A 27189-nucleotide genomic window follows, 5' to 3' on the forward strand; every position below is an offset into this window, starting at 1 on the left:
AAGAACCTCTTACAAGTGTCTTAATTGATTGCATAGGACCCCTACCTGAAACAAAAAGTGGGAATCAGTATTTGCTAACAATAATGAATGTGTCAACCAGATTTCTACAGGCCATTCCATTATGCAATATCACAGCTAAAAGGATTGTACAGGAATTACTCAAATTTTTCACTGGATAAGGACCACACACAGAGATACAATCAGATCAAGGGTCAAACTTCATGTCAAAATTATTTAAGGAAGTTATGGACAGTTTAGTAGTAAAACAATTCAAACCTAGTGCTTACCATCCAGAATTGTAGGGAGCACTAGAATGGTGGCATCAGACATTAAAGACCATGTTGTGGGCTTATAATCAAGACTATCTGGATGACCGGGATAAGGGAATTCCGTATGTACTTATTGTGATCAGAAATGCGCCAAATGAATCAACCAAATTCAGTCCATTTGAATTAGTGTTTTTGGTATTAAGTTAAAGGACCACTAAAATTGTTTAAGGAGAAATTGGTCAGTCAGAATTCAGACACCACATATTTAGACTAATTGTCAGATTTTAGGGAATGATTAATTACAGCGGGGGAGTTGACTAGACAGCATTTAAAAGTACCACAGCATACAATGAAACAGGAAGCAGACAAGAAATCAAAAACTCGCAATTTAGCTGTCAGGGATAAAGTGTTAATGTTATTTCCAGTGATTGGTCAATGTTTAAAAGCAAAGTTTAGTGGACCTTATCAAATCAAAAGGAGGTTGAGTGAGGTCAGCTATTTGATAAGGACTCCAGACAGAAAGAAATCTCACAGAGTGTGTCATATGAATATGCTCAAAAGGCATTTTGATAGGGAAGGGAAGCCAAGGGCGATTGTGTTATTGGTTACAGATCAGGGTGAAAAACCAAGTTCAGAGGATTCTGAATTGGACATTCCTCAAATTAAATTAGACATTGAGGAAATTGTCAAAAATGGGGATAAACTATTGAGTTAACTTCCAGACCAAAATCAAGATGACCTGAAAGAGTTATTGCTATCACATGATGAGGTATATGCAAATAAGCTGGGATATACTCATCTAATTATGCATGATATAGATATCGGAGATACTGTTCCTATTAAGCAACATCCTAATAGGCATAACTCTCTAAAGTTGGCACAGATTTAAAAGGGGATTGAACGCAAGTTGTAATACAACATAATCAAAGTGAGTTACAGTGTCTGGAGCTCACCCATAGTAATGGTGCCAAAACCAGATGCTACCTAATGGTTAAGTGTGGAATATTGCAAAGTCAATGCAGTTACAAAGACTGATGCATATCCGATTCTACATTTGGAAGACTGTGTTGAGAAGGTGGGACAAGCAACTTATATTTCTAAGTTGGACTTGCTCAGAGGATACTGGCAGGTACCGTTGTCAAAAAGAGCAAAGACAATTTCGGCTTTCATAACGCCAAATGGACTGTATCAATTTAAAGTCGCGCTGTTCAGTATAAAAAATGCATTAGCCATATTTCGGAGACTAACCAATAAGTTCATTGCAGGATTACGTGGAAGGAACATTTACAACATTTATCAGAATTGTTCAATTGACTTTGAGAGGCAGGCTTGGTGATAAACCTGGCTAAAAGTGAATTTTTCAAAGCCCAAGCCACCTTCCTGGGCCATGTTATTGGACACGGACGAATGGAATGCAGAAACAAAGGTAATTGTGGAGTTTTCCATATCATCAACAAAATATATGATTCCTGGGATTGAATGGATTTTATCGGAAATTTGTACCAAATTTTAGCAGCATGGCTACTCCGCTCGCTGAATTGTTAAAGAAAGTCAAGACGTTTGAGTGGACAGTGGACTGTCAAAAGGCATTTGACAGCCTGAAAGCTGTGTTAACCACTACCCCAATATTAACCACACATAATTATGTAAATTAGGTAATTATGTAATTATGTTATTGATGCGAGTGACGTGGGTGTTGGTGCTGTGCTCTTACAGGAAGGTGATAGTAAGATAGAAAGATCTATCAGGTATTCCTCCAGGAAATTGAACATTCATCAGCAGAAATATTCGACAGTTGAGAAGGAGACTTGGAGCTTGATGTCGGTGTTACAACATTTCAATTTTTCTGATTTCCAGTAATGTATCTGAGGCAATGATATAGAGTCATAGAGATGTACAGCATGGAACCAGACCCTTTTGTCCAACTCGTCCATGTCGACCATATATGCTAACCTAATCTAGTCCCATTTGCCAGCACTTGCCCCATATCCTTCTAAACCCACCCAGATGCCTTTTAAATGTTGCAATTGTACCAGACTCCACCATTTCCTCTGGCAGCTCATTCCATGCACACACCACCCTTTGCGTGAAAAAGTTGCCTCTTAGGTCCATTTTAAATTTTTACCCTGTCACCCTAAACCTATGCCCTCTAGTTCTGGACTCTCCCATCCCAGGGGAAAGGCTCATCCCTCAGCCTCCGACACTCTAGGGAAAACAGCCCCAGCCTATTCTGTCTCTCCATAGATCAGATATTCCACCCTGGCAACATCCTTGTAAATCTTTTCTGAACCCTTTCAAGTTTCACAACATCCTTCTGATAGGAAGGAGACCAGAATTACACACAATATTCCAAAAGTGGCCTAACCAATGTCCTTTACAGCCGCAACATGAACTCCCAACTCCTGTACTCAGTACTCTGACCAATAAAGGAAAGCATACCAAATAGCCTCGTCACTATTCTATCTACTGTGATTTCACTTTCAAGGAAGTTTGAACCTGCACTCCAAGGTCTCTGGTTCAGCAACACTCTCCAGGACCTTACCATTAAGTGTATAAGTCCTGCCCTTATTTGCCTTTCTAAAATGCTGCATCTCACATTTATCTAAATCAAACTCTTACACTGATCATAACCCATTGAAGTTTGTGGAGAAATTTAAAGACAAAAATTCCAGACTATTTAGGTGGAGCTTGTTGTTATAGCCATTCAGTTTGAAAATTGTGCATGTTGCAAGATGAGAGAATGTGATTTGATGAGACTTATATGAGAAGCGGAGGTGTTCGGTGGCAGGAGTAAACAGACTGAAACAGAATGTAATTGTACATGTTTGCGTGTTTATAGTCAAAGTAATGTATATGGGTGTTGTAATGTACTAACAGTGTAAGATTAAGTGGGTTTTAAAATTAAGCCATCTTTGGATATTGATGGTTCTTTTTTTTAAGAGGGGAGGTGTGACGATGCTGCTCCTTTAACAAGGTTCTGTTGTCCTTGGCATTTTTCAAAAGTGTTGTATAAGGCAAAGTTGCCGAGATGTCTGATTTGGATGGATTTTAGGGCCAACTTGATTATAGCTAACAGATACTACCTTAGGCAAAAGTTTTGAAGTTTAAAAAAAAGCTTGTACAATGAAAAGGGAGTGACCTGTTCTCTCAGCTCAGCTTCCCTCTGGTCTGGTTTGGTTTGGCTTGGTTTTAGCAAGCAGTCAGTTTTTAGGTTGCTGGTCAAAGAAACAGCTACATGGAAGAAGGCGTTCCATGCTGAATCTCTTTGCCATCTCTCTCTCTCTCACCTGTAAGACCCAGTGTTTGATTTTACCCTTTTTGCCAAGGGGTATTTATGGGGATTGTTGCAGGAATTTAGAACAGCATCATTAGGTTGGGATAATCTGTTGGGTTTTCCAATAGTTTAAGTTATTCTATATTCTATTTTCTTTTGTTTGTTTCATTCGATAATCTAGCAATTAAATTCTGTTTTGTTTAAGATTAAGTGATTGGGCCAGGTGCATCATTCCTGGAATATCCATTGTACACTTGCTTAAAACAACTGGCAAAGTTAGGGTCCGGGCGACTTTCTTGAAATGTTTTGAGGGGGTCTGGCCTTGTCCATAATAGTCTTAGGACTCCCTCCCTAAATCACAGGAAGCATTGTCTTTGCTGTGATAACTCTGTGATCATTCAGAGGTTTTCAAGCAATTTCAATCTCTCCAATTGGTCTCCAATTTTGGTTTCAGTCTGAGTTTTGAAAGGAAGGGTTTGTTTCCTTTCCTTCACCATTTAGTTTTGTCTCAAAAATAAATGGAAAAAAATGAGGATGTAGATGCTGGAGATCAGAGTCGACAATGGGGTGTTGGAAAAGCAAGGGCTTAAGCCGGAAACATCGATTCTCCTGCTCTTCGGATGCTGCCTGACCTGCTGTGCTTTTCCAGTACTTCATTCTTGACTAAAAAAAAATGCTTTGAAATCACAGATTACATTATACCCATTTCCCACCCAAACCATTCAATTATTGCATTCTAAGCACTACACTTGTATGAAATATCTTATGGTGTTAATCAACTACATTAAAGATACTATATAAATGTAAATAGTATGTGAGGATAAAGATTGCATATCCAACTGACTTAAATGATTTAAATCCATCTATTTAATATCTTACCCATAGGACCATGCCTCTGACAGTGTAGCATTTCCTCAATACTGTATTGATATGTTGATCTGGATGATGTGCTCAAACCACTGGAATGAACACTGATCCAACAACTTTCTGACCCATCAATGTGAAAACTAAGAATTGGGCTACAGACACACAAACAGTGATACCTTTTTCCTTCTATCCTGAGTATTGACTGTGCTCCTTCCAATTGTTCCTGCTGTTTTGCCTTTGGTGCTGTACTATCATGGATCGATCGCGCACACAGGTCAGTGTAGTCCTTGGCAATTGCACGCAGCAGCCATCGCAACCCCTTCAAAATGGTCTTGTCTAGTTTCTTTTCAGCATAGTCCAAAGTAGCTGAGCATGGTTCCTTAAGAAAAAGGATTTGAATTACTACCAACGCAATCAATGGCTTACCACAGGAGCTTGATTTCAGTGAGAGCTAACTCATCAACACTAAGCAGTTGCATGTTTTACTTTAAAAAACCACCAAGTCATTAAAAGTAAAGCAGCTACACAGTGCTGTATAAAATTGGCTAAGTGTTAATTATGGTTAATTCCAGGAGCCTTACTGAGGTTCCTCACATTATCTTCCCAAACTCTCCTAATTACCTATGGACTGTGACCGCATGGCTCCCCACGCATCATATTCTCCCTGTTGCCAAAGGAGGAAGTATTGGCCACCATCAGGATATCCCAGGATTCCCGGTGCTTATCAAACATTGGCAGTCTGGAGCTGGCCTTCACAGAATCAATTTTCCCAGCCATGTCTGACAGAGGGAAATTGACACCCTGCTTTGCTGACAGGAATTTGGAGGTCTAGCAGACGGCGGTGTGGGGGGGGGGGGGGGGCGCGGGGAGGTGGTTGTGATTGCTACCCATAGCGCATGCTCTGAGATGTTAGAGTCTGATGTCCAAAATGGAGTTCGAGACAAGCAAGAGGTGAACTGAAGTCACCAGGTTATCATTTCTGACATTCACGTCAGGATTGTTGCTGTCTAGATTCTATCTAGAAATTGGGATAATGGGAAACTGCATATCAATGAGATGTGACTAATGCATACAAGTAGGCTTTTCACTACTCTACTACTTCTCACTACTAGTGCAAATATTACAGCTGGTCAGGCAGCAACTGAGGAGCAGGAAAATCGACATTTTGGACAAAAGGCCATCATCAGGAAGCTGTTCATCAGGGCATTCCTGATGAAGGGCTTTTGCCCGAAACGTCGATTCTCCTGCTTCTTGGATGCTTCCTGACTGGCTGTGCTTTTCCAGCATCACACTCTTGGCTCTGATATCCAGCATCTGCAGTCCTCTCGCCTAGTGCAAATATTACCTCAACATTCAACACTTTGTTGGAAAATGGGACTTCTTGCTCTCACCATCAGGAATCTGCTTATTGCCAATCTCACATGATTCTCCCAACTTTCTTACCAATGCCCACTTTATTGAGTGGCTGAAGACATTCAGCCCATGGTAATAATACTTTTTGGAGTTGTGTTGATATATAGGCTATTTGGACTCACACAGAAGATGAATTCAAAGAATTTATCCTTATCTGCAATATTATCAACCATCCATCAAACCTAAGTCTACAACACACACAAAAAGATTTAATTTTCTAAAAGTTTCAGTATTTAAAGTGGCTTCAAACCGCAGACTTTTTTCAAAATGCTGTAACTGACACACATTTCCACATACAAAAGGTTATCACCCTCAACACACGTTCTGCAGACTGGTGAGGTCACACCTAATGCATTTCCATCGCATACACACAAAGCTGATGGAAATATATATAATTATTCAGAAGAATAACTATCCCAAAGAGCAATTTCCAAAAGATGTAATTGTCCAAATTCACAATAAAAGAGGAAGGTGACTTGAAAATAACGCTGAGTATCCGACGAGAATGATTATTAGCCTCCCCCTATCCTGAAGCTGCCCTCTTCTTGTCTCCCTTTGCAGCCTTTTTCTCTCCTCACTGTACTTGCAGCTTCCTTCCCCCCATTCTTGTTGCATCCTTGTACTCCCTCCTTCTCTCTTCTAGCCGCCTCCTTGCCCATTCTTCATTGTAGTCTCCATCCTTCCTGCTGCTCTCTCTTGCAGTCTTCTCCCCTCCCCAAATCCAATCCTACCTCTCTGTTGTTTTAGTCTGCTTTGCCCCCTCTTGTAGCCTTCTTCTCCCTCCAAAACCTTGCAACCTAACCCTATGCCTTCTTCCCATCCTGAAGCTGTTGTTTACCCCTGGCAGATACCATTCTCTTTACTCTCCAACTCCTACCTTAGACCTAGCAGTTGGCACTTGGCCCATGGCAAAAATCCCAGTCTCTGGCATAGGCCTCAATTCCCAGAAAAGACTTTGCCACCATAAATACCCCAGACTTGGGCAAAAGCCCCAGACCCTAACAAAGAGCTTCTCAAAGCTTCCCATCATTTCCCACATTGCTACCATGTGCTTTCCTCCAGAGACATGCTCTTTCCCTCCTACAATTGCCAGGAACAAAAGCACAAAGAGAACCAGCTTATGGCTGAAGGAACAGCTCCTCACAAATTCACTCTATTATCAGGGCAACCTTTTTCTCATTGGTTGCCCCAGTGATTGATTGCTCCCAGGTATTTTGGGGATTTCACCTCCTGCTCCCATGTATTTTGAATCCTGATTCCCTGACTGTTAAGTTGGAGTTTTTGCCTGTTAAAAAATTCTGTTCACTATTTATTTAGTTTTAAGTCTTGCCTTACAATACCTCACCTCTCCACACCATTGATTGTTATATTGAGTAGAATTCTCTCCATAAGGGCATTGTGGATCAACATACAGCACATATACTGCAATGGTTCAAGAAGGTAGCTCACCACCACTTTCTCAAGGGCAACTAGGTGTGGGCAATTAATGCTGGTGAGCCAGTGATGCCCACATCCCATGAGTGAATAGTAAAATAAATTTTCTCAGATTCTCTCAATGCCTCACTTAAACTAATCATGAACAAGAATAGCCTATAGTGACTGTCAAGGCGCCCAGATGTTATAACATATGAAAACCCCACGAGATGCCCCTGTTCACAGATTTAAGCCTTCAAGCATAGATGCCACCAGAACACTTTGTACACTTGAAACTTGGCTAAAGTCTAGGTAAGACAAACTTCTCTCCATCTAGTATGTGGCTGTAATAAGAAGATTGCAAACCAAATCTAATGAGCTGTTGAATAAAATACAAGGAAAGAAAGTAAGAAAATTCTGAATTATCCTAGAAGTTGTATAGCAAATAAATCATGTTAATGCAGAAATGTAAAATACACTAAATAATTTATTTCATGGCATTCACAATGAATTTGTTTTCTGCCTTGGTGATTGAATTTGTACAGTACTAACTGTGTCAAGACAGCTGGAATACCATTTTAAAATTGAAGATTTATTACATTGACATTGGAAGAGATACATTTTTAAGATCAATTTGTGAAGTTAAAAGTCATCTTCAGGTTATTTATTATCAGTAATGTTGTTACTTGTTGCATTCACAGTTTTCTATAGCATATAGGGAATAGAGGATGGTGAGATATATTGGTTAACTTGATAAATGAATGGCAATAATTGTTCTTAGATGTATATTCAGTTCATACCACACCTTAGGCAATAAAGACAATAAAAATACAACTTGTACTTTTAAACTGAATGAAACTGTTGTGAAAAATATGAAGTGATTATCTGATGAGATGCCATGAAACAGTTTGCGTGAGTGTGAAAATCTAGAAGAATATCCTGCAAGTTACTAATTATCCAATCAAATCCCTAACAGAAGATAACAACAGAGCTGCACAGCTGAACGTTTGCTGTATCCTGTATTTGATCAGATCTAAACCCACCTGAATTGGTGGGTTTTGGTCATTTGTATAGTCCTGATGTGTCGCCTATTTAGGGCAGCACTTTGCGCAGTATAGAGCCTGCAGACATGGAACATAACAGCAGTAAAAATGATCACCAAAAGCAGCTCAAGAAAGCAGCACTAGTTCAACGCCTCTGTTTACAGCTTTTCCCTCTTCAAATTTCTAATCAGAGATGGACAGGACACAGGCACTCAGGCCAATGTATCGGCAGTTCCTCAACACAAACTCCCCGCTGATAATAGAAAATGAAAATAGGGCGAGATCAATGGCAGCTCCATTGCAGCTTCAAAGTATTTGAATTTCTTGCTCTCGTCCTCAGGGGAAAGTATGAAAATTCCACTGGAACTCATAAGAGTCATCATCTCTGTTTCCATATTATGTCAGGAAGAAGTCCAGGTGCATTCACAAGAAAATTGTGGCTTAACAATCATGGATAACTATCCTGCATTAATAATTTACCAAATACATCATAATTATTGCAGAGCTCTCGATAACAGCATCTTGTGCATTCATGGACATAATACAGTTGTAAAAATAAATGCTATATATATTTCAGTAATGGTTAATCTTCTGTAAAAGATGGCCGTTGCTTTTAGGCTAAATATGTAAACTCTTTCAATTTACTACCTGCTTGCTGCTGAAGTCAAATTCACCTGGTGTAAGCCTACTAATCCTTAGAATCATAGGACAGCATGCCATTGAAAGTGGCTCCTTGTACCTACACAAGTCAACATGTGCTGTCAAGGCTACCATCTTGCCAGTATGCACTGCATTCCTGCCAAACCATGCCTTCTAATATGGCAACTTGATATCAAGAAGGAACAGCAAATGCGAAGGCCAGTTTCGATTGAAAGTAATGAGACTGTAGAGCAGACAAATAATTGTGCAGCAGCGAGAGAATTTATGATATGGAGAAGAATGCTAGAGATTGGAGAAAGCTCCCTAACACCTTAGGCCAAAGAATAAGAAATGCAAACAGACAAAATCTTGCACGTAGCCACATTTGATAAACTAATTTACAAAATACCACAATGAAACTGCCAAAATGAACACTCAATTTCTTGTGGTATAACCAAAATGTCATGCTTAAACAAGCTAGTAAATTTGGGAATGCAGATTTCAGAGTCATGTCAGATTGGCATACAAGGTTGGTATACCAGGTTGATGAAGAGAAATAGGGTTGGATCACAACAGAAGGCCAAGATTTCAAATAATCTCCCACACTAGGTGTATTACATTTCAGTAGTTTATAGTCAAATTTTGACAAAAGAATAAGCGAAAAGTATGAAACTGCATGAGAATCTGATGAAGTTTGATATGCCAGCCAAATGGTGGATAAGGTTAGAGAAAATATCATTGTTAGTGAGGACAACTTCTATAAGATTCACTTTTGAGCTGTCACATATATCCAATGAGACAAAGCTTAATACAATGGTGATGTTCACAAAAAAAAAATCCTTAAGAGCAATTTCTTAAAGATGTAGTTGTCCCAATTCCCAGATGAAAGTGGCTTAAAAGTAAAGTTGATGGAAGTTTGGAGTTTGGAGCTTATGTTAGAACATAGAATAGTGATGCTGCAGTGATTCTTTGTAGTCTAACATGCCTTAGAGTCATAGAGCCATACAGCACTGAAACAGATCCGGATGTGTCTCTTAAAAAAAGCCCTTCACGTATAGCATGAGAATAAAGTGGAGTGACGGAATGATTGGAGGAAAGAAACGCTAACCAGTCTTGGAACAGTCAAATCTGTAATAGCAAGATGATGATGGATGGTGAATTTCAATCTCTACAAATTATTACTTGTGTAAAAGGTGACCCCTTACATTTGACTGAAGAATTTGGTCTTAGAATTTTGCCCTTTCCATTATTATCTGTTGTATCTTGGGATTGAATATCAGTCCCTAATATCCATCAGCTTGCCTTGCTTTCAAGCACCACATTTGACCAAGGGACACAACCACATTGGGATTGGCCAGTCCATACAAATGGCACAGAACAGGAAGTTTCAGTTCTCCCCTACTGATACCTTGTGGTTGAAGGGTATTTGATGGGAGGTACAAGTTAAAATGTGCTCTAATATTTTTGAAGAAGACATGTAGGCAGTCCAAACTGATAGTAAATTGTACAGCAAGACAGAAGTTCAATGAAACTTACAATGTGGCAGATGGATTTATTTTCATTTGCCAGTTTCCCCAAGGATAGTTGCTCAATAATGTCGAACTCTGGTAGTGCCTCAGTCTTATCCTGCTTGTTCGCTAGTCTAAACAAAAAGTAAATGATGAAACACGAATATCGCAACTTCCGCACGTAAATACATATTAAATTCAGCTGATTCATTCCAAGTCCTACAACAGTATAAGTTTGAGTATGTGCAGAAAAGAAGCTGCATAACTTACACACCCACAATACCAGGGGTCAATTGGCAGTAGGGCATATTGTGTTGGAAAATATTAGAATGACCACTAGTTCTAACTCGAACGATTGAATGATGGTGGATTTTCCAATTTGATGGAAAATGGTTGGTCCAAATTGTTCTGTTAAAATCAGTGACCAGTTGAAAGTATACCTTAATCTGCCTTAGTCTCCATCTCAGTATAGCCTTTAACCATACACCAAAATTGAACAGGAAAAATATGTAAATGAATAATTTGTTCATATTATTCTGTACATTTCCTGTAAACTAGATTTCAACAACTAGAATACTTAAGCTTCTATAATGTTTTCCACATACATAGTGGTGTATCAGGCATCTAGTGATGTAAAGCAGGAAGAAAATGTGAGCAAGAATACAGCATCTAGTGAGAGAAGGGATATAGAACTGTTAAAAAGGATTGCAATATGTTTTTGAGGACAGGGAGAGATTTGATGAGATGGATTGATTGGAGAGGGAGTTGCCAAGTGACAGAAAGAGCAAACACTAATACTAGAGCATAGTAACCCAAATATGGGAGATGTGAAGGATGCATGTGTCCATAACATGGACGAAAAAAATCAGTGAAGCAGAGTGAGACAAGTCCACAGAGGGATTTGTACGTGAGGACAAAGAAGGTGCAGTCACTTTGCTAGGATACAGAAATCCAATAGAGTTTGGAAGAGACAGGTACAATAGAGGATACAGGACTTTATGCTAATGAATACTTAGATCTTCACATTTTGAATAGTTGCAATATATACGGTATAAGCAGGGAGGTCAGCAAGGAAAACCTGACAAACTTTGAGCACCTGAAATGGGGTTTCAGCAGCAGTGAAAAACAACAGAAAGTGTGAAAGGAAAGCAAAGTACAGGAACATTAGCTTGTGATGGTAGTTAGGAAGGTTAATAGAATGAATGTCAATAGGATCCAAACAGATGTGGCTGGTGCTAAATTGGAGGTAAATTTGGTTCATCCAGGCTTACTGTCAGAAAAGCAGCTAAGGATCCATTAATCCTTTGAGTAATGGAGGAGACTGAAATAGAATTGGATATTTTCTTTTTAATGTTAACAAAGTTTAGCATGGAAATGAGAACGAGGGAGGGGACCAAGAATAGAATTCTATTAGGGTGATCATGAAGAGAAGCAGCTAGAAGTATTGTGAAAATACTATAACTACTGGTACTAGAATACTAGAAATGATGATGTTATTGACGCTGTAGGGATTGGTAAAATCAGGTTATACCATGGAGACAGAGCAGAAGCATGGAATGATTTATGATATTGAAGACATTCAAAAGGTTGAGTATGAAGAAAAAAAGCAAGTTACAGTCACAAAAGAAAAATAGTATCTTCATTGAATTGAATTGGTGGCTTTGATCATTCTATTCAGAGTGGTGCTGACAATGTGAGAGCTGAATACGGAGAGTTCAGAAATTTGAGGACATTGTTCCTGGTCAATACATTCCAGAACTTTGGAAGCATGGGAACACTGGAAGTACTATGGTGGGTAAAGTGACCAAGGGCAGGAGCATTAATAGGCTGTGATCTGGATTTCCACCCCTCACTTAAGTGGTAGCCTCACCTCAATCTGGAATTGAGCTCCAGCAGCATAGGTGGCCAGGTCTAGGATTGTACCAGATTCTAATTCCTGGAGGAATGCCCCTGAGTGAAGCATTCCCTCTTCTTACCTGCATAATGAGAAGGATGACCTGCCAAGCTTCCCCAATGCCACTGAACACCCCCCCCCCCCCCGCCCCACCGCCCCCGACAGCCTAAAAAAAAATCCCTGACTTAAAATACTCGTGACTTGATCACATAAGATACTAAATTAAGGTGAGAGTGGATGAGCTGTCCCTAGGCTTTGCTAACCTCTTGGAAAATTATGGATGGATCAGGGGCAGGTGGGAGTGTGGTGGAAAATTTCTTGTGGGTCCTGCAGAAGAGCTATTGGTTGAGGATTATAAAACTCAGCCCCAAGGGGGCTTTTATTAATGACTTAGATGAGGGAGTCGAAGGGTGGGTCAGTAAATTTGCAGATGATACGAAGATAGGTGGAGTTGTGGACAGTGAGGAGGGCTGTTGTCGGATGCAGAGGGACTTAGATATGATGCAGAGCTGGGCTGAGGAGTGGCAGATGGAGTTCAACCCTGCCAAGTGTGAGGTTGTCCATTTCGGAAGAACAAATAAGAATGCGGAATACAGGATTAATGGTAGGGTTCTTAGTCAGGTGGAGGAACAGAGGGATCTTGGGGTCTATGTACATAGATCTTTGAAGGTTGCCACTCAGGTGGATAGAGTTTGTAAGAAGGCCTATGGAGTATTATCGTTCATTAGCAGAGGGATTGAATTCAAGAGTCGTGAAGTGATGTTGCAGCTGTACAGGACTTTGGTTAGGCCACAGTTGGAGTACTGTGTGCAGTTCTGGTCGCCTCACTTTAGGAAAGATGTGGAAGCTTTGGAGAGGGTGCAGAGAAGATTTACCAGGATGTTGCCTGGAATGGAGAGTAGGTCGTACGAGGATAGGTTGAGAGTTCTCGGCCTTTTCTCGTTGGAACGGCGAAGGATAAGGGGTGACTTGATAGAGGTTTATAAGATGATCAGCGGAATAGATAGAGTAGACAGTCAGAAACTTTTTCCCCGGGTACAACAGAGTGTTACAAGGGGACATAAATTTAAGGTGAAGGGTGGAAGGTATAGGGGAGATGTCAGGGGTGGGTTCTTTACCCAGAGAGTGGTGGGGGCATGGAATGCGCTGCCCGTGGGAGTGGTAGAGTCAGAATCATTGGCGACCTTTAAGCGGCATTTGGATAGGTACATGGATGGGTGCTTAATCTAGGATAGAAGTTCGGCACAACATCGTGGGCCGAAGGGCCTGTTCTGTGCTGTATTGTTCTATGTTCTATGTTCTATGTTCTATGTTCTAAGGGACTTTTTATGGTAGGGGATGGTATTTGCCATTCGGAAGGGATAGAATCATCACCAGAGAAAAAGAAGTAACTGTACCAATAAGCATGCGCTGATGAACAAAACGAACTTAGGAGGAGCATACTGTAGTAAGGAGGTTGCTACAGTAGGATAGGGAACCAAAGGAAAGGTTGATGAGGCTAGTTAACATGTGCCACAAGCTGGGAGAGAGATGGAGGAGAAATGACTGTACTTGAAAGAAACAGGTAGGAAAAAACTGTCCTTCATTGAAATTTTAAAATTCTCACAAGGAAATGATACAATGGATTTTCAAGTTAATACCATTTACTTAGCTAACTTAAGCGCAAACAATAAACCAAAAGCTTTCTTCAACTCATTATCAATCTTGTCCTCTTTTAAACATCAAATGATTTTTATTGATTTATTGATTATTGATTTTCAGAACTTACACAAGAACAGGCTTCCCAGACATCTTTTGATGTTTTAGTACTTCAGACAGAACATTTCTAGCTTCCCCCATCTGCTTCACATCCGTCGAATCAACAACGAAAATAAAACCATGGGCTTCAGGATAATAATTCTTCCAAGTACTTCGGATTTTCTCCTCACCTCCAAGGTCAAATATTGTCACATTAAACCGATCTACCTTGAGATCAGTCCTGGAAAATCCACCACTTGGACGAATTAAGAATGGAGATTCTGGATAGAAACAATGATTAGAAGTCACAAAATATTAATGTTATTTTTGGAACTGGAATACTTTTTCCACTTTGTATGTGACAGATCTATTAAAGCAGGATTATACAACAGTAAATTAATATTGTTCCAGCAAAGTGCCTTAATTTCAAATCACAGTACATATTCATGCTTTTCTTCCTTACTGTAATAAAAGCAAAGTGTATGAAATGCAAGAAATACAGAAATGTTTAATTTTAAGGATTACAGCACGGGGACTGGAAACCTGCTAGCTCACTTGGCAAGATGGCTGATATATAATTCAGAATGACACCAATAGCATGGGATTCAATCCCTGTTCTGACTGAAGAAGACTTGGAGTCTGCCTCCTTATCCTGCCTTCATACAAATTCACAGCATAAGCTGATGATTCAGCAACACGTAACAATCATAGGCGCTGCCTAGAGAAGAAGAAGCCCACTGATAGTAGCCTGAGCAAAAGTTAAAATTGTGCAAATTACTGTAAGGTAATTGCCAAATGACAGTGATTTAGTATGTAAAAAATAATAACAATGCCATGCATGACTACAGAAAATGAATTAACAATGGTAATCTCATCATTTGAATCTATGATGTTAGAAACAGTATTTTAGACCTATCCAAATTGGACATGGTATTATACATTTGAAATTATTCTCGTTTGTCTGCTTTGCTTGAGATAATCCAAAGCAATGGAGAGCCACACTGGGAATTCCCTTGGTGCTCTCCCGATCAGCCATATAACTTTCATTAGGATCAGTGTAAAGGCTATTTGTAGCATGTATCTGGAAGTTCTACTGATATTCCATGGAAATTATGGTGACCCCTTAATCGGACACTGAAGGAACATTCCAGCACAAGAATGTAACAGAAGGGAAGCCTGCAGATATCAAGCTATGCAATCATCTCTCCTTTTGGTTCTGGTGAACTGTGTCATTTACATAATATACATTGTTTCAAAGAATATATTCACTTTTAATAGGGTTCACCACTGTATAATTGAGAGTCAGTGGTAAAGCAAAGATGCTTGCAGCACTGACATTGAAGAACAATGCACTGTGTGTGTCCATAATCTGTGTGGGGATAGATTTACCTCTCTCTTTCTGTGCAGTTAAATGTGCAACATAGTTTAATTAGGAGTTCCATGATCAACCTGCAATGAAATCATCAAATTATCCAAGCAGCCAATCATATTAAAGTATTCTTACCGACAGCCAACAAGGAAATAAAAAGCAGGAATAAACAAATCATTTCTTACAAGTTTACAATGCGTGGTGTAAAAATAGGGATGTACACATTGGTGCAACTGAAAGCAGAATATGAAACCAAACTTTATTTTTAGATGCTTTGGTTGTTCATTCATAGGATGTAGGCATCATTGACTGGGCTAGCATTTATTGTTCAGCCCTGACTGCCCTTGAGAAGATGGTAGTGAGCTGCCTTATTGAGTCAGTACTGTCCATTTGCTGTATGTACAACTATAATGCCATAAGACCACAAAACCATTAAAAACAGGAACATGAATAGGCTATTCGGCCATTGGAGCCTGCTCCACTATTCAAGAGGATTGTGGCTGATTTAACATTCCCCATATCCACTTTCCTACATTTTCCCCATAATCCTTGAAAAGTTGACCAAGAATCTGTCTCAGCCTTAAATACATAAAGATGTTTCCCCCACAACTCTCTGTAGCAAAGAGTTCCAAAGACTCTCAATTCTCTGAGAGAAGAAATTCCTCCTCATCCCAGTTTTAAATTGGCATTTCTTTATTCTGAGACAATGTCCACTTGTCCTAGACTCTAGCATGAGATAAAACATCTCAGTATTTACCCTGTCAAGCCCCTTAATGACCCAATGTGCTTCAATGACATCACCTCTCATTCTGCTCAACTCCAGTGAGTGGTGTCCCAAACTGTTTAGCCTTTGCTCATAAGACAATCCCTTTATGTCAGGGATCATTCCAGTGAGCCTTCTCTGAACTGTCTCCAATGTAATGACATATTTCCTTAAATAAGGGGACCAAAGCTGCTCACAATGCTCCAGAAGTGGTCTCACTAATACCTTGCATAGTTGCAGTAAGACTTCCCTACTCTTATACTTCAACCCCCTTGTATTAAGGACTAACATTCCGTTAGTCTTCCCGATTACTATTAGGGAGGAAGTTCCAGGATTTTGGCCAAGTTACACTGAAGGAACGTCAATATATTTGCAAGTCAGATGGCTTGGAGGGAAAATTGCAGCAGGTGGTGTTTTTTTGTAACTATTGCCCTTGTCCTTCTAGATTGTAGCAATTGTGGGTTTGCAAGGTGTTATCTAAGAAGCCTTAGAGAGTTTCTGCAATGCATCTTATAGATAGTACACATTGCTGCTACTGAGCATCAATATTGGAGGGACTGAATATTTTAAGATGTGGTAACAATCACATGAGCTACTTTGTTGTGTAAAGCTTCTTGAGTGTTGTTGGAGCTGCATTGATCCAGGAAAGTGGAGGGTAATCCATCACACTCCTGTCTTGGGATTTGTAGATGGGTGGACAGGCTTTGGGGAGTCAGCAGGGGAGTTACTCACTGCTGAATTCCTAGCCTCTAACTTGCTCCAGTACCACAGTATTTTTATGATGAGTCAATTTAAGATCCTGGTCAATTGCCATTCCCAGAATGCTGATAGTGGGCGATTCAATGATGATGATGATGATGATGATATGTTAAGTGACAATAGTTAGATTCTCTTGTTGGAGGTGATCATTTCCTGCCTCTTCAGTGGCACAAATGTTACTTGTCAGTCCAAACCTGGAAATTCTCCAGGTCTTGCTGCATTTGAACATGGTCTGCTTCAGGATCTAAGTTGTCATAAATGGTGTTAAGTATTATACAATTATCAGTGAACATTGCCACTTCTGACCCGATGATGGAGAGAAGATCATTGACGCAGCAGCTACATATCATTGGTCCTCAGACATTACGGTGAGGAACTCCTGCAGAGATGTCCTTGATTTGGGATGATTGACCTCCAACAATCAAATTTCTTTATGCTGGGTATGGCTTCACCAGTGGAGAGTTTTCTGCCTGGCTCCCATTGATTCCTGTTTTGCTAGGATTCCTTGATGCCACTCTTGATCTAATGTGGTCTTGATGTCAAGAGCAGTTACTCTCCCATGAGGTGACAGCTGGAATTCAGCTTTTTTGTCAATGTATGAGCTATGGTTGTAAAGAGGTTAAATGAGTGAGCCTGGCAGAAGCCAAACAGAGCAGATTGTGAGTCTATCACTTACTGTTTATGCTTTTTAGCTTATAAAGAGTCCTGTGTTGTAGCTTCACTAGGTTGAGACATCATTTTTAGGTATGCCTGGCACAGCTTCCGGCATGCCTTCCTGCAAAAGAGGTTGATCCCCTGGTTTGAGTGTGCAGTGTAGGGGATGTTTTGGATCATGAAGTTGTAAAATTCTTCCATATAATTCTACTGCTTTGGTAATAACTGACAGCATGTAGTGGATGGATATGCATGATCTATTCAAAGTCTATTCCATTTAGCATCATGATAGTACACATAACATGATGGAGGTATCCTCATGTGAAGATGGGACTGGTCTCCCCAAGGACTGAGTTATTCTTTCCGACTAATACTATTACATTTAAAATTAATCATTATTGATAACTTCTCATATAATTTTCAGGACCAGTTCTGCTGTTCAGTGGTAGTCAAAAATCCCACTAAGCCTTGCTGACTGAATCTTAATTTTTCATGTTTACTTCATTGACATGTGATGGAGGCACAGGGAACAAGGAAGCATTTTCCAAGTTGATAGATTTTGTTAACGGCTATGACTTGGGTGGGGACAGTGCCTCAGTGCAGCCTGTGGCTGTATTTATCTGTATTTGCACTAAATCCTGAAGTTATGGACAGATTTAGACAGAGGATAATGGTAGCAACATTGATGGTTGCAATTGTTTGAATCATGTTCCTTAGGAATAATTGCTCTATGCAATGTGTACAAAATCATAAATACATTATTAATAGTCATAATACTGAGACTTTTGCGCTTTAATTCTTGTCCTGAGTAAATGTTCAGAGATTAAAACAAAAAGAACTGCGAATCAGAGTAAACATAGGATAATATCTAGTCCAAAATTTTGAATATTAGCATCAGAAAGCATAATAAAATTACATCTATAGTACATTAAAATCTTAGGTCTTGAGGCATTTCCTGCTGATTATTTCCTTTATAAATGACTATGTCTACATTTGTATAAGCAGGTCCCATTACAAATCTATCACACTGCAGTTATATCTTTCTGCCTGTGGAAGTACAAGGTACAAATCTATCTGTACAGAATGAAGAAAGAACACATCTGCACACCACCTGTCAGCTTTCTGCATTAAACATTTCATAATCACTTAAAATGGAAATGCCCTACATAAAATTATTACACCCTAGTTATATCTCTCCTATTTTGGTGAATTGCAGTTTTTAAAATTAATTATATCTACAAACCCAAACTGAATAACAACTCAGCCCCTAACTATACCTCATCTCAAAACTGTACCTAGTTTTGACTTCCTTTGTGCATTGTCAAAGGCATTCCATTAAAATACCTAATGTTCTCCAGCATCCCTCCCTGATTACAAGTAAGTTGATAAATACAAAAATGATATGTCATCCTGCTATATACTCTCACAACTTTTTTTCCAATTATTCATGGGATATGGGTAACACTTGTAAGATCAGCATTTATTGACCACCCATATCTGCCCTCAAGAAGACATTGACATCCGGTCTGTGTGCTGAAATGTATTTCCACAGTGCTATTATGAAGGAAGTCTCAGGATTTTAGCTGAGTTTAGTAAATAATTAGCAATATATTTTAAGATCAGGATATTGTGACTCTTAAGACCATGAGACCATACAATCTAGAAGCAAAAGTAGGATATCAGCCCATCACGTCTGCTCTGACATTCAATATATGATCTGATAATCCTCAACTCCATTTTCCTATCTTACCTTTATACTGATTCTGCTCCTCATAACTTCTGTCTATCGCAGCCTTGAATATACTTAGTGACCCAGTTTTGACAGCCCTCTGTGGTAAAGAATTCCACAGATTCTAATGGAAAAAAATTCTTCCTCATATCCGTCTTAATTGGGTGACCCCTTATTTTGAGATTATGCCCATTGGTCATAAAAGTTCCCAGTTGGGGAAACAACCTCTCCACATCTACCCTGTCAAGCCCCCTAAGAAACTTATATGTTTCAATAAAGTCACCTCTCATTCTCCTAAACTCCAATGAATACTACTCAATCTCTCCTCGTAAGAAAATCCTACCAACAACAGGATCAACCTAGTGAACCTTCTCCAGACTGTCTTCAATGTGAGTATATCTTTCTTTAAATAAGGGGACCAAAACAGTTCACAGTATTCTAGTTGTGTTTTGACTCTTTTCCAGTCATTTAATCTGTCTTTATCCATTGATAGACTCATTGTGTCATCCTCACTATCTTGCCTTCTCACTGATTTTTGTGTCATTTGCAAACAAAGTGATAGTACATTTACTTCCGTCATCAATATTCCGTCATCATTCATATATATTGTAAATAATTGTGGCCCCAGCACTGACCCTTGTAACATTCCACTATTTAGAGGTTGCTATCCTGAAAATACCTCCCTTATCCTAACTCTTTGTCTTCTCCTAGCCAATCCTCTATCCATGATATTGTATTACCCAAAACCATGGATTCATACCTTACTAAGTAGTTGTGTTACTGTATTGAATGCTTTTTAAAAATACAAATATATTACATCAACAAGTTTCCCTTCATCTATCTTGTTTGTTACCTCCTCAAAAACAGTCATACATTATTCAGATATGATTTCCATTTAATGAAACCATGCTGACTCTGCTTGGTTATATTATCCATGATAATAGACTCGAACATTTCTCAATGACCAACAAACTGGTGGCCTATAGTTACATGTCTTTTTTGTCTCCCTTCCATTTTGAATAAGTGTATTACATTGGCAGTTTCCCAATCCTCTAGGACTCTCCAGAGTCCAAGTATTCTTGTATGAATACCACTACCATATCCACGATCTCAGTAACTCGTTCTTTTAAAATCCTAGGATGTAACCGATCAGGTCTTGGGGGCTTATTGGCCTTTAGCCCCATTTGTTTCTCTAGTGCTGGTTATTAGGTTTGTTTCACCCCAGCTCCCCCAACTTTAGACCTTGACTATTTAGCATTTTGATAATGCTATTAGTATCCTTTACCATGAATGCTGATGCAAAATATTTGTTCAACTCTTCTACTTTCTGACCCTCCATTTTTATTTTGTCAGTCTCATTCTCCAGGAGACCAATGTTCACTGATGCCTCTTTCTTCTTTTTCATATATTTAAAAATGCTCTTACTATCTATTTTTAATGTTACTTGCTAATTTGCCCTCAACCTATTTTCTTCCTCTCTATTAAATTTTGGTCTTTTTTGTTGGTTTTTAAAACTGAGCTAATTCTCTGATTTAACAGTACTCTTTGCAACATTGTATGTTTTTTTCTTCCAATTTGATACTATCCTTAACTTCCTTGGTTAACTATAGTCAGTTTATCCCTTTCCAAGAATCTTTCTTCCTCACTCGGATGTATTTTATCTGCAAGTCATGAACTTTTTTTTAGAAAAGCTTGCCTTTGCTCATCAACCATCTTTCCTATTAAACCCAATTCCTAGTCCAGTCCAGCCAATCGTACACTCATTCACTATAATTCCCTTATTTAAGTTGAGTACAGTTTCTTCTGACCTAAGTTCCTCACTCTCAAACTGAATTTTAAATACTATCAATTTATGGTCACTGTTCTTTATAAAATGTTTTAATCTGAGATCAATTATAAAACCTGTCTCATTACACATTATCAGATCCAAATAGCCTGATCCCTTGTTGGATCCACAACATATTGTTTTAGGAAATTATCCTGAATTTACTATTCCTTTTCCTATGGATATTTCTGTCAGTCTGATTTTCCAAATGAACATGAAGATTAAAATCACCCATATTTAATGTATTTTAATGCTTTTTAGCATACTCTTATTGTGTCTTGATTTATTCTCTGCTCTACTGTAAGATTTCTGTTATATATGGGGCCTTTGGACAACTCTGACCAATGTATCTATCCCTTGTTTCGTCTTATCTCCAACCACATGGATTCTAGGTAATTCACTGCAAGTTAATTTCTTGCTCATGTACAAATCCATCTTATATTATCAAAGCAATCTCATACTCCTGAATATTTAGTTTCCACTTTGGAATGTGTTGTCAATGGAGCCTTGGCAAGTTGCTGCAGTGAATCTTGTGGACGTCAGATATTGCTGGGGTATCAAGCAAGTGGATTGCTCACATCTGGATGATAGTGAGCTTCCTCAGTATTGATGGGGCTGAAATCAACCAGGCAAATGGAGAGTGTCCGTCATCCTCCCATTTTGTGTTTTGTGGACAGATGTTGGGAGTCAGGAGTCAGGAGACGCGTTACTCACCACAAAATAATTAGCTTCTAACCTGCTTTTGTAGGCTTAGCATTCATATCATTGGCCGAGTCAGTCACTCTTACTTCAGTTCTGGACCAAAGTTGAAATATAATTCTGGAGTGGAGTGGTCCTGGCCAAACCCAAAATGAATATCAGTGACCCAGTTCTTGCTGAATAAATGCCACTTGATAGCATTTTTGACAAAGCGTTGCATATTTTGCTGCTAATTGTGAATGTGATTATGAGTGGTTTGATGGGGTGGTAGTTGGTCCAATTGATTTGCACTGCCTTTGGTGTATAGTACATAGCTGAACAATTTTCATTTTGTGGGCAAGATATCATGGTTGCAACTGTACTGCTACAGCTTAGCTTGAGGCATGGCTAATTTGTGAGCTCAAATCTTCAGTGCTCCTATGTATTAACAATTGTGTGCTTTACAGAACTTAAACATTGCTAAAAAGAGACCGAAAATAAAATCAAGAGTGTGATACAATAAGCAAAATTTATAAAGTGTATACCAACTCATACTATTTGAGATGAGCTTGCTCATTGGTTGGCTCAGAAATCCAATAGAAATTATTAACTGTGCATCTTAAATAGCTGAAAAAATGCAAACCAGGCATTGGGGAGGGCATTGCATGGGGAATGGAGCAGGTATTGCAATAGCTACAACCATTTTCTTAATTAAAAATGTGCAATATAAAGATCAAGGCAAAGTTCTGTGTGTTAAAATATTCAATTTCTTCCACACATGAATGAGTCACGGCAGAGCTCAACAACTAATTGCAAAGTGGTTTCTGGTATAATTCCTAGAACAGTCAGAATTAGTTAATAAATCTTGTCTAAGAACAGAGCCATATTTAAAGGTGAGCATGGTCTTCAGAAATTTGCAAGTCTGAGCTGGTTGAACTGAGTTTGGACTCCTTTATCATCACAAGCCAGCATCCAACCAAGATTCTGAAGCCCTGAGAACAGTCTAATACATCTGGGACAGCTCGTGTGCTTCCAATTAAACCTGTTGGACTATAACCTGGTGTTGTGTGATTTTTAACTTTGTACACCCCAGTCCAACACTGGCATCTCCAAATCTGGGACATGCATATTGTGAAACACTCAAAGACTTGGCAAATTTTCATATGCCAGGCAAATGTTTGATTGTACTGTGCAGGCTCAAGAGAAATCCCAATACACATATTTGTAAATCTGGTGTAGTCATACTCAACCAACATGACTAACAAAATGCACATTGGACACAATGACCTTTCCATGTTTACATCTCTAGAACTCACCACTACACAGCTATATTCAAGGACAAGTTACAGCTAGACTTACAAAAGTCTGCTTAATGATATATATGATAGAATTTGCCCTCACACCTTACTGTGCCCATGTTTGTATGAGCTTCCTGAAGCATACAACGAGGGGGCATAGCTTTAAATTAAGGGGTGGTAGGTATAGGACAGATGTTAGGGGTAGGTTCTTTACTCAGCGAGTCGTGAGTTCATGGAATGCCCTGCCAGTAGCAGTGGTGGACTCTCCCTCTTTATGGGCATTTACGCGGGCATTGGATAGGCATATGGAGGATATTGGACTAGTGTAGGTTAGGTGGGCTTGGATCGGCGCAACATCAAGGGCCAAAGGGCCTGTACTGCGCTGTATTCTTCTATGTTCTATGTTCTATGTTCTATGTAACTATCTTATCTATGGCTGGCTCTGCAAAGTATGAATTAGCTAAATGGTTAAATGAACAGCAACAACCAGTTTTAACTGTATTTTCCACATGCACTTTGAAGGATTTCTTCACTTTTATGAAGACGATACAAGACTTCCAGGTGTAATATGATGCCTATGTGCTCCTGTAGCATTGCTACATTATTCTGTAATGTTCTGGTTAAGGAAGCCATTGACATTTGCTCTACTTCACTATATCATGGCAATCTAGATAAGGCACTGGAGTCTGAAAATGTATTCATTTTACTCATGAACTTAGCATCTCATGTAGTTGAGTTCAGTTTCAATAACATCATGTATGCCCAAATAGATGATGTTGCCATGGTATCCCTTCTAGGCACAGCACTTGCTAGCTTCGTTGTTGGTTACCTTGAGAAATGTGTCACTGATGGAAGGAACACGAACCTCCTATCTCTTGCACAACTTCAAAACATAAATGACAAGTTTGCAATATTTGTATCTGCAAATGCAAAGAACTTGTTTACACAGCTTAATAAACTCTATCCTGTACTCAAAATCACTATTGAAATGAGCAATAAAATTAGTTTTTGATGTATTTGTTGGGAAATTTGCCAATGTGTTCTCTCTTCCTATCTATCGCAAGCTGCTCATACTTTGGGATTTTCCATACACTACAAGATCAACCATATCAACAGACTAGTAAATAGAGCTAATTACTGATGTCTAGGTTAAACATTGAGGTAGGGCATTGAGGTAGGTCCTGCTTAATAATGGCTACACTGATCAGATTATCACACACTGCATAATGTGCAAATTTACAAAAGGGACTATACCACCATTTTGGCCCTGAATGGTTCCCAGTCTATCTCAGATTATTCTGAAAGGGGAAGATGTCTCAAAAATTTGAAAGGTGAAGCTACCTGAGTCAAGGTACTACTTTGCGTAATTACCTGAGTGGTTTTCTCCAAAAAAAGGATTCACCCTTCAAGCCAAAAAGTCATTTTGCTTGCAATACAAATGAGCATTGCGATATAAAGTTCAATGCTGATGTAAACCAATATCAAGGATGTAAGCCAAATATCCCAACTACTAGTAGATCATACCAAATAATGCCTTTGGTGTGTAACATGGCACTAGTACGCAACCAATCCCTCCTTGCAAACAACGCAATTCCATACAAACATTAGATGTGAGTCTAATACTGAATAACATTTCACTAATAGTTCTAATTGTGCTAAGAATTATACCAGAAACTTATTTAAGATTAACAGTTGAGTTCACAACATGATTTATTTGCATATACTAGAAACTACATATAGTAACACAAAGTATCCTGTCCTTTGTAGGCAAAAGCCATTCATCTATGCTTTGCAACTTTATTACTGATGAAAGGGTCATGGAGACTTCCAATCCCTGCTACATTCCTATGGTAAGGTCCAAGCCAATGTCAACCTACCTGTCTGATCTGAGTTTATTTCAGATTATTTAGGTTGACAGTTAACAATTCCCGATGAAGGGCTTATGTCCAAAATGTCAACTCTTCTGCTTTTTGGATGCTGTCTGACCTGCTGTACTTTTCCAGCGCCATACATTTTGACTCTGATCTCCAGCATCTACAGCCCTCACTTTCTCTCAGTTAACAGTTCTTGCTGCATCTCCATGCAACAACAGTCTAATTATTCAGCACCCTTTTCTCATTCTGCTTAAATTGCTGTTTTCTTTCAAAGCTTGTTTTCTTACACTATTCCATATGGTATAGGAGCAGAATTGGACAATTCTGCCCATCAAGTCTGTTCCACCATTTAATCATGGCTGATAAGTTTCTCAACCCCAATCTCCTACCTTCTCTCCGTAACCCTTAATCTCCTTATTAATCAAGAACCTATCTATCTCTATCTTAAAGAAACTCCACGACTTGGCTTTCACAGCTTTCTGTGGCAATGAGTTTCACAAATGTACCACCTTCTGGCTGAAGAAAGCTTTCATCTCAGTTTTAAAAGGTTGTCCCTTCACTCTGAAGCTATGCCTTTGGGTCTTAGTCTCTCCTATTAGTGGAAACATCTTCTTCACATCTAGTCTATTCAAGTCTCTCTATTCTGTACGTTTCAATGAAATCCCCCCACATCCTTCTAAACTCCATCAGATGCAGACTCAGAGTCTTCAGCTGCTCTTCATATTCTTTGTTGATCAAGATGGTGACGGAGTAGGGGAGATGAACCGAAGGTCTGCCTGCCCCTTTTAGCTTTCTTTCTCTTTTTTTCCTTCTTTTTACTTTTGCTCTTTCACTACTTTTTTTCTTTGTTTTCTTTCGAGCCCGGAAAGTGGCAAGTGAAAGAGGAGGATTCTGGAAGCAGCAGCAAAGCCAGGACTAGCCGGACATGTCTCTACCCTAGCACGCGGTTTACCAGTGAGCGAGGAACAGGTCTCAGGCTGTCTCCCCTGGCCTCGACCCACAGGCTAGGCCAAGGCTTCAGGTCCATAGCTAGGTCTGGGCACCTGAAGGAGGAGAAAGGTGGTTGGAGCCTGGTGTGGCGTTCTTACTATGTGACTGTCTCCAGGCATGGTGATCTTGTCCTGGAGTGGACATCTCATCCCCATGTGGAGGTCTTCTTTGTCTTCAGAATCCAGGTATTCCAGCGGCCCAGGAGGCAGTCTCATTCAGGACTGGTGGTCTCGCCCTGGTATGGTCGTCTTCTAAGCTCTTCTTCGGGCCCTGTGTCCAGCAGCCTGGTGTGGTGGTCTTGGCCCAGTTGTGTCTTCAGGGTATTCCATCGATCCTAAATTGGCTTTCCCCGAGCCCTGGAGCTGATAACTTAACTGTGATGAATATTGTCTTAATTTTACTTTTTTTATTATTATGCATGACTTCTGTCATTGATGAAGGCACTGTGGTGGGGTGATTGCGCTATTTTTCACTGTATTTTTCATGTAAAGGACATGTGATGATAAATTTCTATTCTATACTATTACAAGCCCTTCAATCCCAAGATCGTTATTATGACCCTCCACTGGACCCCCTCCAATGTCAGCACATCCTTCCTTAGCTATGGAGCCTAAAACTGCTCAAAATATTCCAAATGCGGTCTGACCAGAGCCTTACACAGCCTCAGCAGTACAGCCCTGCCCTTGTTTTCTGTATGCCATCATTCCACTTGCCTTCCTAACTACCAAATGTGAACCTGCATGTTAACCTTAGGAGTACCAGTTCAACATTCTCTTAAGTCCTTTTGTCCTTCAGATTTCCAAAACGTTTCCCCTTTCAGAAAATAGTTCACACCTCTATTCTTTCCCACTCTCCCACTTTGTATTCCACCTGTCACTTCTTTGCCCACTCCCCTAGCCTGTCCAAGTCCTTCTGCAGCCTCTCCACCTTGTCAACAGTACCTGTCCCTCTACCTACCTTTGTGTCACCTACAAACCTAGCAACAACACCCTCAGTTCTTTCATCCAGATCTTTAATGTATAATGTGAATATTGTGGTCCCAAACAGACCCTCTTGGACCCTCTAGTCTTCGGCTGTCATCCCGATAAAGACCCCTTTATCCCTACACTCTGCCTTCTGCCAGTCAGCCAATCCTCTCTCCATGCCAGTACCTTGCCCCTAATACCACAGACTTGTCTTAATTAGCTGCCTCC

At 39.6% G+C, this 27189-nt stretch overlaps 1 protein-coding gene across 2 annotated transcripts in view; it reads right to left on the reverse strand.

Moving 5' to 3' along the window:
- Nucleotides 1-27189, reverse strand: part of LOC140495802 (ADP-ribosylation factor-like protein 13B) — a 189163-nt gene that overhangs the window by 16926 nt on the left and 145048 nt on the right. For both annotated transcript variants that reach the window (XM_072594935.1, XM_072594934.1), the window contains 3 exons: nucleotides 14089-14338; nucleotides 10455-10560; nucleotides 4587-4789 (listed from right to left, as the gene is read on the reverse strand). In XM_072594935.1, coding sequence (XP_072451036.1) covers nucleotides 4587-4789; nucleotides 10455-10560; nucleotides 14089-14338 — 559 coding nt within the window. The remainder of the gene's footprint in view (nucleotides 1-4586; nucleotides 4790-10454; nucleotides 10561-14088; nucleotides 14339-27189) is intronic.

This window comes from Chiloscyllium punctatum, chromosome 25, assembly GCF_047496795.1.
Source record: "Chiloscyllium punctatum isolate Juve2018m chromosome 25, sChiPun1.3, whole genome shotgun sequence".
Taxonomy (NCBI): Eukaryota; Metazoa; Chordata; class Chondrichthyes; order Orectolobiformes; family Hemiscylliidae; genus Chiloscyllium; species Chiloscyllium punctatum.